The sequence below is a fragment of the Siniperca chuatsi genome, linkage group LG3, assembly GCF_020085105.1.
Source record: "Siniperca chuatsi isolate FFG_IHB_CAS linkage group LG3, ASM2008510v1, whole genome shotgun sequence".
In the NCBI taxonomy this organism is placed as follows: Eukaryota; Metazoa; Chordata; class Actinopteri; order Centrarchiformes; family Sinipercidae; genus Siniperca; species Siniperca chuatsi.
The window spans coordinates 24,678,707-24,694,752 of record NC_058044.1 but is presented as its reverse complement, the minus strand read 5'-3'; the positions used below and the strand labels follow the sequence as shown (position 1 = coordinate 24,694,752).

At 39.6% G+C, this 16,046-nt stretch overlaps 3 protein-coding genes across 3 annotated transcripts; 1 reads left to right on the top strand and 2 right to left on the bottom strand.

The window, feature by feature from the left end:
• Nucleotides 1–244: 244 nt before the first annotated feature.
• Nucleotides 245–6,661, bottom strand: poll (polymerase (DNA directed), lambda). Its single transcript, XM_044190664.1, has 9 exons — nt 6,527–6,661; nt 5,127–5,270; nt 4,632–4,929; nt 4,267–4,384; nt 3,754–4,092; nt 3,390–3,563; nt 2,233–2,361; nt 1,416–1,584; nt 245–1,312 (listed from the first exon to the last, which is right to left on the bottom strand). The coding sequence occupies exons 2-9, from the start codon at nt 5,239–5,241 to the stop codon at nt 951–953; spliced, it is 1,704 nt and encodes a 567-aa protein (XP_044046599.1). The 5' UTR covers nt 5,242–5,270; nt 6,527–6,661; the 3' UTR covers nt 245–950.
• An 83-nt stretch (nt 6,662–6,744) lies between these two features.
• Nucleotides 6,745–10,048, top strand: dpcd (deleted in primary ciliary dyskinesia homolog (mouse)). Its single transcript, XM_044190683.1, has 6 exons — nt 6,745–6,892; nt 7,573–7,653; nt 7,751–7,875; nt 8,013–8,146; nt 8,302–8,404; nt 8,928–10,048. Exons 1-6 carry the CDS (start codon nt 6,829–6,831, stop codon nt 9,030–9,032), a joined length of 612 nt encoding a protein of 203 aa, XP_044046618.1. The 5' UTR covers nt 6,745–6,828; the 3' UTR covers nt 9,033–10,048.
• A 1,123-nt stretch (nt 10,049–11,171) lies between these two features.
• fgf8b (fibroblast growth factor 8b) lies at nt 11,172–15,770 on the bottom strand. Its single transcript, XM_044190682.1, has 5 exons — nt 14,861–15,770; nt 14,728–14,764; nt 13,953–14,133; nt 12,315–12,421; nt 11,172–12,031 (listed from the first exon to the last, which is right to left on the bottom strand). Exons 1-5 carry the CDS (start codon nt 14,917–14,919, stop codon nt 11,735–11,737), a joined length of 681 nt encoding a protein of 226 aa, XP_044046617.1. The 5' UTR covers nt 14,920–15,770; the 3' UTR covers nt 11,172–11,734.
• Nucleotides 15,771–16,046: the final 276 nt, after the last annotated feature.

The window sequence follows — 16,046 nt, the reverse complement described above, 5'->3', positions numbered from 1 at the left end:
GTCATCTCTTTTTCGTCATGATCCAATTTCAAAATCTTTTAATTTTGTTATTCACCCTTATTAGACCGTATTCAAAGTAAAAAAGTGATGGGAGAGAGGTTCCACATTGTACCAAACGCCAGTCAAATTCATACTCATTATCTCACTAGTGTACAAGCCAGTTTACACTGCAAATAAAAATCTGTCTTCGTTCTAAGTAAACTAATGTGCAGTTCTGAAAAATTAAGAAAGAAGCGGGAAGAGATTTGCTATGACCCTTTAGTATGTTTTATTATTATTACTCAGCTTTCATAAAATATACAGTGTCAAGCATATCCTATAGTAAAATGTGCCAGTTCACTCTACTTGCAAAATCACACACTTTTCCACTTACCTATAGTGGTATCTAGCCCTGCAGATAGTTTTGGATTTAACTGTTTTGAGATATTCACCTTTGAAATTTTTGCTGCCAGTCTTGTATAATGGAAGTTTTACAAATTGACATTTGTACAATCTAACAGCAGCTTCTTTTTTAACAATGTTCTTAGTTACTCAGCTTAATCCAACTACCTTCTGCTGAAGAAACCGTCCGCACAAAATAAAAATTATAATTTTTAAAGGCTGTGGACCCTACAACAAAATCCCATTCATTGTATTGTATTGGGGTGGTAGCAGAAGTTTTAGAAATGGACATCTCAAAACCTCGGCACATACCACTTAAACAATCTGTAGGGACAGATACAACTAGGGTTAAGTGAGAAGATATGTTGGTTTTGAGACTTGAGTTAACCCAACCTTTAATCTGTAAAGTAAAATTAGCATTCAAGTCAAACAGGGATCTTGCATGATCTGTGGAGCAGTAAAAACATCCTTAAAATTTGTTTTTTGAGCAGTTTCCATTGTCGATCATTCATCATCATCACCATAAAACCAGACAAGGCATTGTGATTGGCTTGGTGACTGGCAAATCATCACCAGTCCCTTTCATGAGCCTCTCTGTACGGTATGCCTAAAAGACTAAAAACATCCTTCTCTGTCGGTGTAGCGAGTGGAGTGCCGCCATACACCTTCAAGTTACCCTGTCGCACCACATCTTTGTTCAGTGAGTGCTCTGATAAGCTCATGTTTTTTGTCTTTGCCAGGGCTCTCATTGAGCGGTTGAAGTGTGCCGACCCGGTGAAATACATGAGAGCACAGGCAAACTCATTGTAGGGCACTACGATGATGTCCAGCCTGCGATGGCGGTGGCTGGGTCCTGGCAAACGGCACACACCCAAGTACTTCTTCTGCTCTCCATTCTCCTCGTGGCTCACCAGGTCGTCTGTCAAAAACCCTTAGAAATAAACAGTTGGGTTTTTCAGTGTCTCTGAAGGAAAACAAACCTATGAATAAGACATGAGGAAATACCTTAGCACCTAAAAAAAGATGGAGCTTACCACTTTCATGGAGGCTCTGTAACACTTTGCTGAAAATGCCCTTGTGGGACTTGCCATCAGGATGAGATATAAGTATGTCAACATCTCCACACGTGGCCTTTCTCCGGCGGTAGGATCCACATGCCATTGCCACCAGGTTTGGGTCTATGGCCTGGGTAGCATCCCTCACCTGCACACACCCCCCAAAAAGACACAGAATAGAGGCTATCATCTATCTTTGAGTGATGGAGCTTTATTAAATCTTTGGCATCTCAGTAATAGAAAAGCAAGGTGTTTACCTTGTATGTCGTCGCCCCCCCCCCCCACACACACACACAGAGGCAAACAAGTAAGCTTTTACCTGTTTCCAGCCAAATACTGGGAGGTAGGTTCGCTGAAGCATCATATATTATTTTGACAAGCCCGAGGGAGTACACATGCTTTAGTCATCTATCTCATGTGCACTTTCTATCTGGCAGCTTTGGAGGAAAAAGAAAATCCAAGTAATACAATATGAAAACAACTAGCGTTGTACTCAACGCTCTGGAGTGAACAGGTATCTGGCTAACTCAAGATGCAGCAAGTTTCAAGAGTTAGTTTTCCCCTTTGGGATGCTCCACTTAGTGAGAACACAGTCTGGTTTTCCCATTACCAAGCAGTCAGGGAAAGCTGACACAAACTTTTTCCTACTTCAAGCCTTCTGCTTCCACATTTTTGAGGGCTAGAGGGGGAATCTTTTTCAAAGATATCACACCTCTATGTAAACTTGACTTAACATATTTCAGTTGTCATCCTAGAATCATACATGTAGATATTACGACAAATTAAGATGCATTACCACTTTCTCAATTGCTGCTGCTTCTTCTCTGGGCATCCGGTCTAGAAAGTCATCGTAGTGCTTGAGTCCTATTTTCTGAGTGTTGCTCAGGTGGGCTTTTGTGCGGATGTCCTCCAATGTGCGAAAACCCTAAAAGACAAATAACATTTTTAAGAAAATCTTCAAAAGACTACAGAATGCTATTTATTAGACATTTGCCTCCCATTTCCTTCTTGCCTTAGTTAGTCAATTAATTAGGATTAAATACTATAGCTCCCAGTTTGACTACTATTCCTAAGGATTCCGATGAAGAGGGCACACTTTCAAACTTGTTTTTTTACTGTTATCTTTGTATAATATATGTTTATAAGGAACTGTGTATATTGTTTTTATTCTATTCTAATATTAAATATTTGTATATATGTTCTGTGCGTGAAGCGTGAAGGGGGACACAACTTTAATTTCATTGTGCAGCCCTGTGCTGTAGAATGTCAAATGAAAGTACCTTGAATAATAAAAGCCTCAGATGAAGAAGCTCCTAATTAAATGGGATCCATAGCGCAACAGATACCAGATTTTTGAGGACGATACTTACATCAATATTTGAGAGTTTGTATAATCTGATAATGATATAACCATATATATGTTTTATCATATAATATAAACATTTTTAGATAAGGATCTCTTCAATTTGGTTTTTAAAGAGTTAAGTCAAAATAAGTACTGAGTGGGACATTTCACAGTTTAAAAATACACTTGTCAGTGCTCTCTGGCGGATAAATTATGTGTTGGAGACACTGTTTCTTATACCTCAAACATACTGTATCTTTGGCCTTTCTGCACTGCAATTTCTTGTAACTTATCAGACAACATATACGCAAATACCAATATATATGCAATAAGCTAATATTGGTACTCTATCAGCCCGGCCGATTTATTAGGCAGGCTATAATCCAGAGTTTCATTCTGGACTGTATTTCTATTATCAGACATATCTTTTAGTACAACCGGATATCTTGCCACCGTGTTGTAAATTGTACTTTGATGTGAATAGCCTACAGGTAGATAAAACAGCCTTGTCACAAAAGAGGAAGTCCTTCAACTTGAAGCTTTCACTTCAAATTCAAGTATGCTTGTAATATTTTGATTCGATGTGTGTGTGTGTGTGCACGCCTTACGTGTTGGTACCACAGCTGTGCAGTTTTAGCTCCTGCGCCCCAGATGTTACTAAAGAGCTCCAACACTGGCACAGCCTCCCCGATGTGATCTAGCTTCCGCAGGTGACCGCTCTCCATGATCTCATCAATTTTGTCGGCCATGCGTTTTCCAATTCCTGGGATCTGACAAGCCTCCTAAAACAAATGAAAAAAGGTTCTGGTTAAAAAGGAATATATGCTAAATAATCCCTGTACTGGGGACTAAAAATAATCTGTGTAATTACCTGTCCTCCAACAAAAAGTACTTGCTGCAGTACATCTGATAACTATACGCATTACTGACACTACTAACAACATAATATTAAAAGCATCTGCAATAGGTTACCTGATATGATGTAATAGGCTTGTGGTAACTCTTCAGTGCGATGACAGCCTTGGAGTAGCCCAGCGCCCTCCACTTGTCCCCCTGGTGTGTGTAGGCCTTGGCCAGCACTTCTAGTTTGTCTGTGATGTGCTTGTTGAAGTTATGAGTTTTGGACTGAGAGGACTGGGCACAGACCCACTTCCCTGAGACCACCTTCTGAGCAGCAGAGTCTGGACTAGGGTCAAGGCTGGGGTCAGAGGTCTCCATTTTGGGGTGCTGGCCAGTGATGAGAGCTTCCAGGTCACTCTGAGAGACCCCGTCTTCCTCTCTTTGCACTTCCTCTTTGGTGTCTGGGACTATCTGAGAGTAAAATGTAATGTAAAACTATAATAACAATCCAACACACACAGACTTGTTGTTTTTATGTGTCCAAGGTCTAGCTTTTGTCCCTTATTGCACCAAATTACTACTGACTGAAAGACTGGAAAAGAAATGTGTAAAACTGTTTTTTCTACACATGACCTGGAAACCTACCATGTCCATGGTTTCCTCATGCTTGGTTTGATCAGACACAGGCTGTGCAATAGTTTCTGCAGCAGGCTTGACATTCGGCAACTCTTCTTTAATATTTTCATGCCGTGTTTCAGATTCCCTAAGTGGAGAGAACATTAAAAGATGTTATAAGACTGAAGACTCCTTGAATTATCTAACATATATTTGCTGTCTCAATGTCAACGCAGTTTTGTAAATACTTCAATTTTAAGTGGTAAATGTGATGAACAAGTGAAAAGTAGATACACTTTCACCATGGCTAGCTTCTCTGTAGTGTATTGACAAGCACAAGTCTATGTATGTGATAAACTGGAAACATTCTAAAAAAGTACTATTAGGTCATTAACCTCTTGGGTAAAAGAAGGCTGTAGCTGGCAACATCCAGCATTTGTTTCTCACTGATGCACAAGCTCAACCAAGTGCATTTCAGCAGCTGGACTCCAGAGGGCATACAATCCACTCTCAGTAAGCGCAGAGCCCTGTCCATGTCCATGTTGTCATCTACAACAACATGAGTGACACTAGGACACAGTGAACTCTCCGTCCGTCCTCCATTCTGCTGAATTTGTCTTTGGAAGATCTGGCATCTGGCATTTCCTATTCCAGCAGGCAGGATGTACACTGTGACACCATTAAAAGTGTTTCCTGGGACAGAAGAAAGGGTACACATTACAATGAGCGAATATGTTGCATTTTATGGCTTTTGCTTTAGTGTTATCAGTTTAGTGTTATTTGTTTTTCTCTTAATCTATCTCTCTTGCACAGCTTCCTGTATTTTTTTAATTCACATTTTTTTCAGTCACACACACACACACACACGCAAACACAAACACAGTAACAACCTGTGACATCACATTCATCAGGTTTCTTCTTTACTGGGGGAGCATCCTTTCCATATAACACTTTGGCTCTTTTAACTTTGGGAAAGGCTTTCATAATCCCGTGACGAGGCTCCATCTTGTCTCTTAAAGGGGGGCGCCAGTGGCCTGTGACATGAAGCAGAATGAAATTATCTTTAACTTTGCAGAGTAAAACCCATCCGCAAATCTGAAACATAAGCTGTGTACAACTAATGTTACACTACAATATACTTATTCTAACAGTATCTGAGTATGTAGTGAGTTCACACTGGAAAATTGACTGGATTTAAGTATTAAAGCTTTGAAAACCTTTTTTTTTTGGCTGCTATTTGTTTGCTTTTCATATTTTGAATTCTGCCATGGTTTTTAAAAGTTACAGTTTGATAGTAATTTCCACTGTCAAAATACTACATTAAAGGTCATGCATTCAAAAAAGTAATTAAGTAAAAGTATGTAAGTATTATCATCTAAATGTACTTAAGTATCAAAAGTAAAAACACACATTATGACATTATGAAGACAGAACGCCCCCTGTCAGTGTTATATTATTGAATATTACTATTAATATAATACCGGCTTACTATTACTAATGCATTAATGTGTAAGTTGCATTTTGATGTTGTTTCTGGTCAAGAAGGAGCTAATTTTAATAACTTTAAAAACTATTAGTTTAATCTATATTAACAACACATATGAATTGGTGACATGATCATTCATGTTGGAAGTAAAGTATTAATCTGCAAAGTAACTCTTAACTGTAGCTGTCACATAAATGTAGTAAACAATACAATAATTCCCTCTGAAGGGTTGTGGATATTTCACTAGCATAAAATCGAAACACTCAAGTGACGTACATGGACCTCAAATTTGTCCTACAGTACTGAAGTAAATGTACTTTGTGCCATTCCACCACTGCAACTTGATTGACGCCTGTTATCTCAAATACCTTACAGTTAGTACAAAACAGTAAAGTACATTTCTCGTACAACTGCTCTGCATTGTCAACATTAGTGTATACTTCATAGTATGAGTAACGTATTGTATATAGGTTAGTATGAAATTTGAACACAGGAATAGCAAAAAGTGGGAGCTGTTTCGGCGCGTACTCAGTGATGATATCCAGCTAGCTAACACAGCAGTTAATCCTGCTTCATAAAACAGGCTGAGAAATCGTTCTTTGTTACAGCAATATAGTGTTAGCTAACGTTAACTACCTTTAGCTTACGATAACGTTACAAACAGCAAACAGTCGGTATTTAGACTATTTCAATTATCATTTTCACTCCATATTTAAATTAGGCTTTAATTCATCCCTACATATCCAAAATGCAATTGTATATTTGAAGCAGAAACTCTTTAAACTGTAATATTTTGGCTCTTACCCCTGTTCAGATTGAACCATACGTACACTTAACCATGAAAACCGGACAACATATGATTAAAATGTTTCACTTCCGGGTCAATGAATTGGCGTAGTTTTGTTAAAATTTGTATCTGAATTATACCCCAAATCTACATATTACACCATGGTTGTTAATACATTTTACAATTAAAAAGTTTTAATTAATTCTATAAATATTTTCCTATTTAATTTGTGTAGCGACCGGTATCGACCGACCTCGGTTGCTGTGGTTACGGGTTGAGTCCGGAAGCGGCCCTGTGCAGCAGACACATCTTTAGAAACATGGCTGTGCAGAGCTGGATTGATATCCTAAAATCATCAAAGAAAACAGCTTTGATACACGATGGTGAGTAACTTACAAAGAAGAAAAACACGTTTTTAAAGATTTGCTTTTGTCAACTCGCCAGAATGAGAATGAGTCTCGTTTTGCCTAAAGTTAGTTATTTTCATCAACTCAGACTGTTAACGTTAGCTACCTTTCCATCTAACATTAATGTTACTAGGCAACAAGCAAGTGGCACAACTGGCCCACCAGGATATTATACACATTGTTTTAATATAGATAGACCGTAAAACACATACAGTAAAAGACGTGTTTATAATTTATCAACAATACGTCGCCAAAATAGCACCATTTCTGAAACGACTGTGACCTAAAAAAGAGGTACAACGTGGCTCTGCTCTCTGGGCGTCTACAGACTAGATAAGCATCTCATTAAAGCATCTAACGCTAGCTAATTGTGAGATCTCTCTAATCAACGAGTCTGGTCTAGCTTCCTGTTAGCATCTCTGCTCACTTTACACTAATCCCTGAGACAGTATCCTTAATCTATCCATGCTGGTTTCTGTGTACAGCAATTGGAGCTGTTTTTATTTGACAAAAAACTGAATTAAATCTTGTACTCACATGATCACATAATCCACGTAATGCTGGATTAGTTCACATTATAGTGTTCTGGTTTTTTGTTTGGTTTTTTGTGTTGTTTTCTAGTTTGTATGATACATCTTTACAAAATCCACCTCCAGGAAAAAGGAAGATCCACTACCTCTTTACAGATGGAAAAGAAATGGCAGAAGAGTATGACTTGAATACAGATGAGCTCATTGGTAAGCAACAGGTTTTGAGTTTTAGACAGCAGCATGTAGCTGCTGGTGTTCTGAATTTTAATGGCTGTTTATGTTTGGTACGTTTGATACTTTTCAGTACGAAAGTGGCGTCATAAAAGCACACTTGGATCTCAGGGCCAATGGCAGGTAGAGGTTGGGGAGCCACTTGCAGGCCCTGTCACTTCTTTGGATTCAGAGGTGATCAAGGAGAACTGCTCCAATGTGAGTTTTCTTCTATGTTCTCTATGACTTTGACTTTAGAATTACAGTTGAACAAATCTATTTTCTAATTCCTTTTAAAGAAAACACTAGTAAATATAATGTCTGTAAAGTGGATTTGAATGTTTCTGTTTCCACAGCCTGTGTTCACGCGTAAAGACACAAAGACCAGCTTTCAGTGGAGAATCCGCAACCTTCCCTACCCCAAAGATGTCTTCAGTGTTTCTGTTGAGCCATCTGAGAGATGCATTGTCATAAAAACCTCAAACAAAAAGTAAATTTGCATGAGAACACTGGTTCTTTTCATTCCAGTGTTGTACACTTGTTGCATGTAATCCTTGTGTCTTCCCTATAGATGGCACTGTTTACAATACATTAGTCTATACAGTGGTGTGATGAACTTATGACATCCTCTCCATGTCTTTGCAGGTATTATAAGAAGTTCAGTGTTCTTGATTTAGATCGCAGTCAGCTGCCATTGGACAGCTCTGCCGTGAGCTTCACTCATGCCAACAACACTTTAATTGTCAGCGTAAGTTCTACACAACAATGAAAAATAAATGATTCTACACCTCTAATGTTATGTTACCTAATTTAAATATAATGTTGAATGCCAGCACCCAGTATCAGCTCAGCAATCTGAATAATTGCAAAAGTAACTGAAAAAATATACACAATTTGTTACAAATCCAAAGGAAATCTCCTAGAAACTATCATCCTTACTGGCATTAGATACTTTTTAAACAATCTTTACGTTATGACATAAAAGTTGAGCTTTGTCTATTAAAGCATTTTATGCAGATTATGAGGATGAGATGCCAGTGTTTTTTTTTTGTTGTTAGATTTTGTACTCCAGTTTTCCCTCTGTGCACCTGTCACTTACTCCTAGGTTTTTTGACATTACAACAACATTTTTTTATGCCTGTGATAATTGCTCTTTTTGCGATATTTGCTATATATATTGCGCACTCTTTTAACATTGATGACAGTGAGGGATTTGCAGGAGGGAGATGGGGAGAATGTTGAAGTAATTATTTTTCTTCTCTCTTGTCCAGTACAAGAAACCCAAAGAGATCTTAACCCTTGAACAGGAGCTACTGAAGGAGCTGAAGAAACTGAAGGGGACCGGTGAAGGGGATGCCGACTGCAAAACTCAGTGAATTCTGACTGTGGGAGCAAGAGAATAATTCTGCGTTGCATTTAAAGCAGAGCCTCACTGCGTCATTTTCCAGTCACATGTGAGCTCTCTTTTATTTTTATTTTCCTTCCTTAAGAAGAACTTTGCACAGTGCCTTGTCAATGGTGTAATGCTTCTAATTGTGTTTTCTAATTGCGGTCCATTTATTAGAGGTGTTAGTGTTGAAATTTTTCCTGCCATTTATATTTGATACAGACATACTTAGTAAAATATATTACATGTAGACGCAGTCTCACAACCAGATTTATTAACTTTGTAGCTGAACCATGAGTGATTTCCCAAATTATTTCTTTCAAATAATTTAACATCTTCAAACAATCTTTGTAGGGAAATTTATAATTGTATTACAACAGTGTCTATTTTTGCTTCTTGTTACCAAACTTACTAGGGAGCAATTTTGATGGGGGTCACATAACCTACCACCCTCCTTTCATTGATGTCCTTGTAAAACACTCAAAACACACAATGCTCATCCCTGTTCGTTCCGGGGTCACTGTTACGAGTACATCCCATTTGTGTTAACTGAATACCCTCATGTTCCTTGCATGTAGTGGGCCACCCTGAAAGCCATTACTGAAACTTTGGTCAGCGAGCAAGCTAGTGTTACTGTTTCCCTTTACAATAGAGGGTCACTCTGACCCTGTGGTCTCTAGCTAAAACTCCATAGACACAAGTTAGAAAAAGGTGCAATTGTTGCAGGGCATTGTTCCAAATGGATTTCATATTATTGTCTAACAAGGACAAACATAAAGACGGTATTTCACGCTTTTGGATTTTTGAAGTCTATGTGTATGACATGTACAGAAGAAACATAATTGTATAGATACATGCTTCAAAATGGGATAATGTACTACTTTTTCACCAAATTCAATTCAGAAAAAACTCTGTCCAGTCAGAAATACTTAGACAGTGGATAAAAAAAGAACAGTGCTGTTTAAAAGAGACAATGGCATTTAAATATAGATTGTTTCAACCTTGTGATTCCTTGCATTTTTTACCACTTGTCCAAACCCGGAGAGCAAGTGCAAAAAGCAGAGACAAAACCACAGGTCTCTCTCACTATTGTGCTTTGTCTTCTTCCAGATGGAAAGAATAGGAATATAAGAAAACATTTTAAACCCAGCCTGTCCTGTTGTTTTGCAAATTCTTGTGAAGGACTTGACAGATTTTTTAAAAAACTTTTGACAAAAATGCAGTTATACATACTTGATTAGGTAGTGTTTGCCTGTTTGGTTGTCAATATATACTACTTAAATATATCGTGTAAGAATTTTATGCTGTTGTTGAGCAGATGCCCTAAATACCAAGCATTCATTCTGAGGTCTTAATTTTGGTTATTTAGTTTAATGCTTTAGTCTTTAGAGCTCGAGCTACTGTCAAAACAAATTCCTGCGGCAGCAAACACCAACTAACAAATTGGACATCCAGCTCATGCACTGTGAGAGCAGCCGAGTCCCTCTGTTCAGGGTCTTCTTCCTCCCCTGTCGTTTGGCCTCTGATGGTCATGCTCAACTGCTTCTGGGAAGAGGGTTTCTTTTCTGCCTCCCTTTCATTCCCAAATGCCTCTTCCCAGCCATTCCCCCTCTTTCAGCCGATGCCACATTTTGCCACATAGGCCCTGCTGCTTTTTCTGCAACCCCTCAACTCCCTCTCTGCAAACCCCCCTCCCTCCAACCCCTTACCCCTCCCTGTGTGACTGGCTTCTTTTTGATAACTGACCCCTCCTCGTGTTATTATTCGAACCCACTATTGTATAACATGCCCTTTTATATGAGGTTTCACAAACGGCCCATTTGATCAGAGGGTTACGGTGTGCGATCGTGAGAAATGCAACTACATGGTGGTAACCTTTGTTTGGGCCAAAATGGTGGGCTGACCTCATCGCTTTTAATGCATAGCTCAGGCCATTCAGGCCCAAGTCTCACTTGCTGAGCACATTGAATTCAGTAGCCTGTCACAGATATTGCCCCTCAGTTATCTGGGTCTCCAGCTTGAAGAAGAAGAAGAAAAAAAACAACAGTTTTTGGGGGCAACCAACAATGTATGCTAGCTTTCCATCCCAAAACAACTACACAAGAGAAAAGCCAAGCAGCTCGTGAACTGATTCTTTAGTGGTTTTAATATACACTCTACAATAAATATTTCCATCATTTGACGTCATTTACATTTTTACAGTAAAAATATATTCATATATGTAGAAAAAAACAGGTTAGAAATTCTCCAGAATGGCCTCCTAAAGGCAAGATAGCATGTCAACTGACACTCAGATGCTGTAACCACAAGAAAATCCACAGATAGCTGCCGTGTCTAGCTTCATTGTACTCATTTCTCTTTTAAACATTCTTTGTTGCTGAGCTGGCTAACTTCTAACCAAAGGTTTTCATTCATGACAATATTGTTGAGGTCTTCAGTACTTTAATTGCCGCCGGATTTAATAAGTAAAAATCTGTCCTAAAGTCTGTCTGAATTGGAAATAACTAGCAGATTAGGTGGTGGTTACATACAATCCAGTACAAAGAATTACACAAAGAAGTCCACAAAATGAGGCAAAAAGTGTATGGGCACTTGACTGTAAAAGTTAATTTCTCTGGGAGCATTTGTTTTCTCTTGTAGTGGTTCTTCTGTGCTGGTTCGTCCACAGTTCTCCCTCACCGGTTTCAGTCCTCAGCGGCCCCCTGAGCGCTGGTGATGGGAATGTTTAGTCCGCTTGCTGAAAGGGTGCACAGGGACAGCGAGAGGAAGGACATCAAAGGGTCTCCTTTCGCTCAGCAAGTGTCCCCTGGGTAGACGCTTCATGAAGTGGGCCTCCCTCTGGTGCTGCTTGGTCTTGGAGGCCTTCCTCGGACGGCCCTTGCGTGTGAAAGCCATGTACCAGCCTTCGTACTTGGCGTTCTGGAGCGCTGTGTAGTTGTTTTCCAGAACAATCTCGGTGAAGATGCAGTCTTTGCCTCGTCCTTTCCGCTGGGAAAGAAAGGGGAGGGGGGGATATGAGGTATTTTGGACAAATTCCAGGAAGCAGAAACATCGTCTTTATTTCCAGACAATCAAAACAATCAAATACTCTTTGAAACCTTAAGAGGGCTGCTCAGACAAATCTCAAAATCAAATTTGTTCTGGCTGTGAATGTGGCTCAACAGTGTGTCGCCATAAGCTGCAAATTTCGAATAACAATTCCAAGAAACAAACAAACTTCAAGATGTTACTGTAGTCATATGCAGCCACAAAACTATGAATTCCAGATTACCTTGCCGATCAGCTTCCCCCTCTTGTTCATACATATGTAGTATCCTGTCTTCACCCCTTTAATGCGAATACGACTGCCAAAAGAGTCCGTCTCCACCTCCAGTTTAGCTGCACAGACAAAACAGATCACAAATAATGAGATGACACAGTTCTGACATGGTGCAGGCATGCAGATTATGATGTTACAGTGTGTGAGACAAATGAGCTCGGCACGTCTTTCCTCTGAATGTACTCTTTATTTATGGCAGACACTATAATAAACTGGAATTACATCATGTCATCATTAAATGGCATTAAATCGTTTTGAAACGATCCTGACCAGTGAACCAGAATCATGAAGATGACATATAAATTCCCTCTTAATCCTTTTATGATCCAGTGGTCGCCTTTAACAAAGCATGCAAACCTTCCAAAATAGCACCAAATGATAGTGATTTTGCACGACGTGATTGTTGTTGAACGTCGGTAAATGCTGTGCTGTGATGCAGTTCAGACTGGGGATAAAGGAGAGTGAGAATACTGCGGTCAGGGACACAGCCACAAGCACAGAGCAGCGGCCAGATTTGGGCCAGTTACAATAGTGACACCCACTTAGGATGTGTAGCCAATGTGTGCATGACTGACTCTCTCTCCCTCTGTGCGAATGTGTGTGTAGGCCGAGAAATTTAAAAGACAAAAGAGCACACAGGAGAGGCAAGGAGAGGAAAAGGTATAAAGTGAAGATGCTGACTTCACCGCTCATACATTGAGTTGTAATGCAATGAAAATTCCTCATAAAAAGCCTCCAAAAAAGCAGGCATTGAGAAGTGGATGGATGGTGGTGGCTGTGGTGGAAACATGGCTAGACACACCAAAATCCAATAGTGACAGGAATTCTGCTCCCTTTAAGTTTAAGGCAGTTTTCCCTGCTAGAAGCAAAGAAAGTCCATCATAACAGGTGTCAAGGACTTTCTAGACTACCAACACACTTAAGAAATAAATCATCTTCATGAGGCCGTAAAAGAAGGCAACACTGATGCCACTAACGATGTTTACAATTGCTACTGCTGTCTCTCTTGGCTCAAACGTTTTCATACAGGCTGCCAAAAACGACATAATTTATACTGCTTTTCAACACCGCCCCGCGCACCATTGGATTTAAACACTTCCCGTGTTTTTAAGATGAACATGCTACCTATTTTATTGTTTGTCCTGAGATTTAAAGGCATAGAAATGTAAGAAACGATGGCCTTTAGCTGTCATCGGTTTGGATTGATCTGGCCATAACACGCAGGGGCTTCAAGTACAGTTGCTTCATCATTTCAGAGACAATAAAAAGTGCTCTCCTTGAATGGATTAACATATGTGGACCTCTGTTCAGCTATATAGTATATAACTATGTTTAAATATGCAGCCTAAGAAATTATACAAGCCACCTCAGGTAACGGTGTTGCTAGGCTATTTAGCTAAATGTTCAAAAGGTAATTTACATGACGTATTCTCGCGATAGTTTTTATATTTCTCTCAAAAATTAAATTAACTTAACTGCCCATGTCCTGCCGCTTACTAAGTCTTACAGTGGTTAAATGGATATTGAATTATGGTTTTAGAAATTATAAATTGTGTAATTTCTAAATCACTCTTTAATTTTTTTTCCTACCGTGCACCGCTCCGTCGTCTCCGTTGGCGTTGACCCTCTTGTTGGCCAGGACCTGGACGTGTTTCCCGCTGGTGCGGCTGTACAGCTGGTAGGTTCGTGTCAACCTGCGGCTCATCCGGTCCGACAGCCGGCTCTGCTCGGTGACATGGTGCTTGAAATTAGGAGGAGACTGCACAGTGTTCTGTCAGACAAAAGGAAACACATGTCAAGAAATACGAAATGACTTTTTAATGTCGCAGAATTTTACCTTGCAACTCGGGGAAGCCTGAAAACTGTCAGCTGTGAGGAGACTAGAGCTTGCCAGTCGAGTAGCCAAGGCCCAGGCCCACAGTTCATTATGTCATTCATCACATTTAATAAGTCATCCTGCTTTTTCTTTCATTTATTTGGACTTGCACAGAATCTTTTTGGAGATGCTTTCATGGACCCTCGGGGATGACATTTCCCTCTGATATGTTGTTTTTACCACCGATGATCTTTCACCCCTTCTTGACTTCTTTTTTTTCCGCAATTCAGCCATTCTCCATACACATGTGTTTTAACAATCACTTTTTAGGCTGGAGCTTACCTCTTTTCAAGATGTTTGAATTGTTGCCAATTGCCATAGCACTCATAATAAAATGTTTTCATTGTTATTGCAGCCTATTGCAGATGCAGAGACGCTGAAGTATAAGCCGCTAAGCACGGCGCCTGCATAACGGTTAAGTTTTGCCTACTTAATTATAGAACTTTACGAAACATTAATGCTTTTTATTGAAGTGAAAATGTGGGTTACCTGTGCGTAAAAGCAAAGCGCCGTGAACTGAATTAACCTGAAGGAAAAAAGAAAAAAGATTAAAGTCCAACCGGTTGCTCGAATTCAATGAGTTCCATTGGCAATTATATTATCTTAACACCTCTTTACTTACAGATAACCTAACCTCGATGTTCTCAGCCTCATCTTGTAATAGTTCAAATATTGCTTCATGAATACTCCACTGATTCGGTGCTGGAAGCTCTCGGAAATAAAGTTCCTCCTGATGGGGATTTCAGCTCAGTTTTATCCCCCTCTTGTTACACATAGAAGTTGATAGCCGTGACAATTAAGAGATCCAAAACTGTCAGGGTCCCATGCCGGAGCAGGATCCACTCTCCACTCTACTGATACAATAAAAAGTCCAGTATATTTAAATGCGCTGCCAATCCAAACTGAAAGTCCGGAGAAAGTGTCGCTGTCACCAAACGACCCCCATCAAATCCTCTTCGTGTCAATCACCCTCTCAGTAATGAAGGTCTTGATTAAGGTTTCAAGTCGAAATAAATCCTCTCTGACTTTCTGTGACAGAGCAGTGGCGATTATTTTAAGTTTTACGCACGGATCTTTACGCATCAGCGGTCAGATGCGCACCGTGCATTTTCCTGAAAATTAGTGATTAAATTAAAAAAAATGTTGAATGAATCCCACGAGCACCTCTGCAGCTTTATTTGTTTTCCGTGCAGTTGCAGCTTGGTGCTACAGCTGTCTCTATAAGATGCACAGATAGTAAAACTCCAACGTCAACTTTCCTCCCACACGTGTATTTCTTGTGGTCGCCTCCAGTCCACATACAGCATCTGTCTCCCTCTACATTTAAATACTTTAACTTGCGGGAAAGTCAATATCCTCGGCGAGAGCAGGCGGAGCGTTCGAGCTGGAGCCAATTTGAAACTGAATACTTGTTAAAACACTTTGCCTGCACCTATTTGCTTACAAATCCATAAACACAGAATTAAGTTCAATGTCTAAACAACCTATAAGATGAAAGATGAAAATATAAACTACAGTCTATCATGAAGAGAGCAGCTCATTAATATGCAGCTCAGATCCACACACAGTAAATCTAATATCAGCATGTCTTCCAGAATGTTTTTAACTAAGCATTTATTCACAATCATACACATTAATCTCATTCATGCACATGTCATGATATTACTGTATCTTCATCCATGTAAAATCACAGGCATTTGGTTTTCTAAAAGCAGAAATGTCCACATGGAAAAATTCCCTGGCATGTACTTAAGAAAATCTACAGTTACATTAAGTTATTCCCTGACTGCAGGTTAGAGGTTGTTTGG

Excerpts from the sequence above, each read along its gene's own strand:
- poll (XM_044190664.1), bottom strand. The coding sequence starts at position 5,241 with ATGGAGCCTCGTCACGGGATTATGAAAGCCTTTCCCAAAGTTAAAAGA. Across the intron at positions 3,564-3,753 it reads AGCCTATTACATCATATCAG|GAGGCTTGTCAGATCCCAGG; the intron begins GTAACCTATTGC and ends CATTTGTTTTAG. Across the intron at positions 1,313-1,415 it reads ACAGAGCCTCCATGAAAGTG|GGTTTTTGACAGACGACCTG; the intron begins GTAAGCTCCATC and ends TTTATTTCTAAG.
- dpcd (XM_044190683.1), top strand. The coding sequence starts at position 6,829 with ATGGCTGTGCAGAGCTGGATTGATATCCTAAAATCATCAAAGAAAACA. Across the intron at positions 7,654-7,750 it reads GAATACAGATGAGCTCATTG|TACGAAAGTGGCGTCATAAA; the intron begins GTAAGCAACAGG and ends GATACTTTTCAG. Across the intron at positions 7,876-8,012 it reads TCAAGGAGAACTGCTCCAAT|CCTGTGTTCACGCGTAAAGA; the intron begins GTGAGTTTTCTT and ends CTGTTTCCACAG.
- fgf8b (XM_044190682.1), bottom strand. The coding sequence starts at position 14,919 with ATGAAGCAATATTTGAACTATTACAAGATGAGGCTGAGAACATCGAGG. Across the intron at positions 14,765-14,860 it reads ACATCGAGGTTAGGTTATCT|GTTAATTCAGTTCACGGCGC; the intron begins GTAAGTAAAGAG and ends TTTTTCCTTCAG. Across the intron at positions 12,422-13,952 it reads AGACGACGGAGCGGTGCACG|CTAAACTGGAGGTGGAGACG; the intron begins GTAGGAAAAAAA and ends TTGTCTGTGCAG.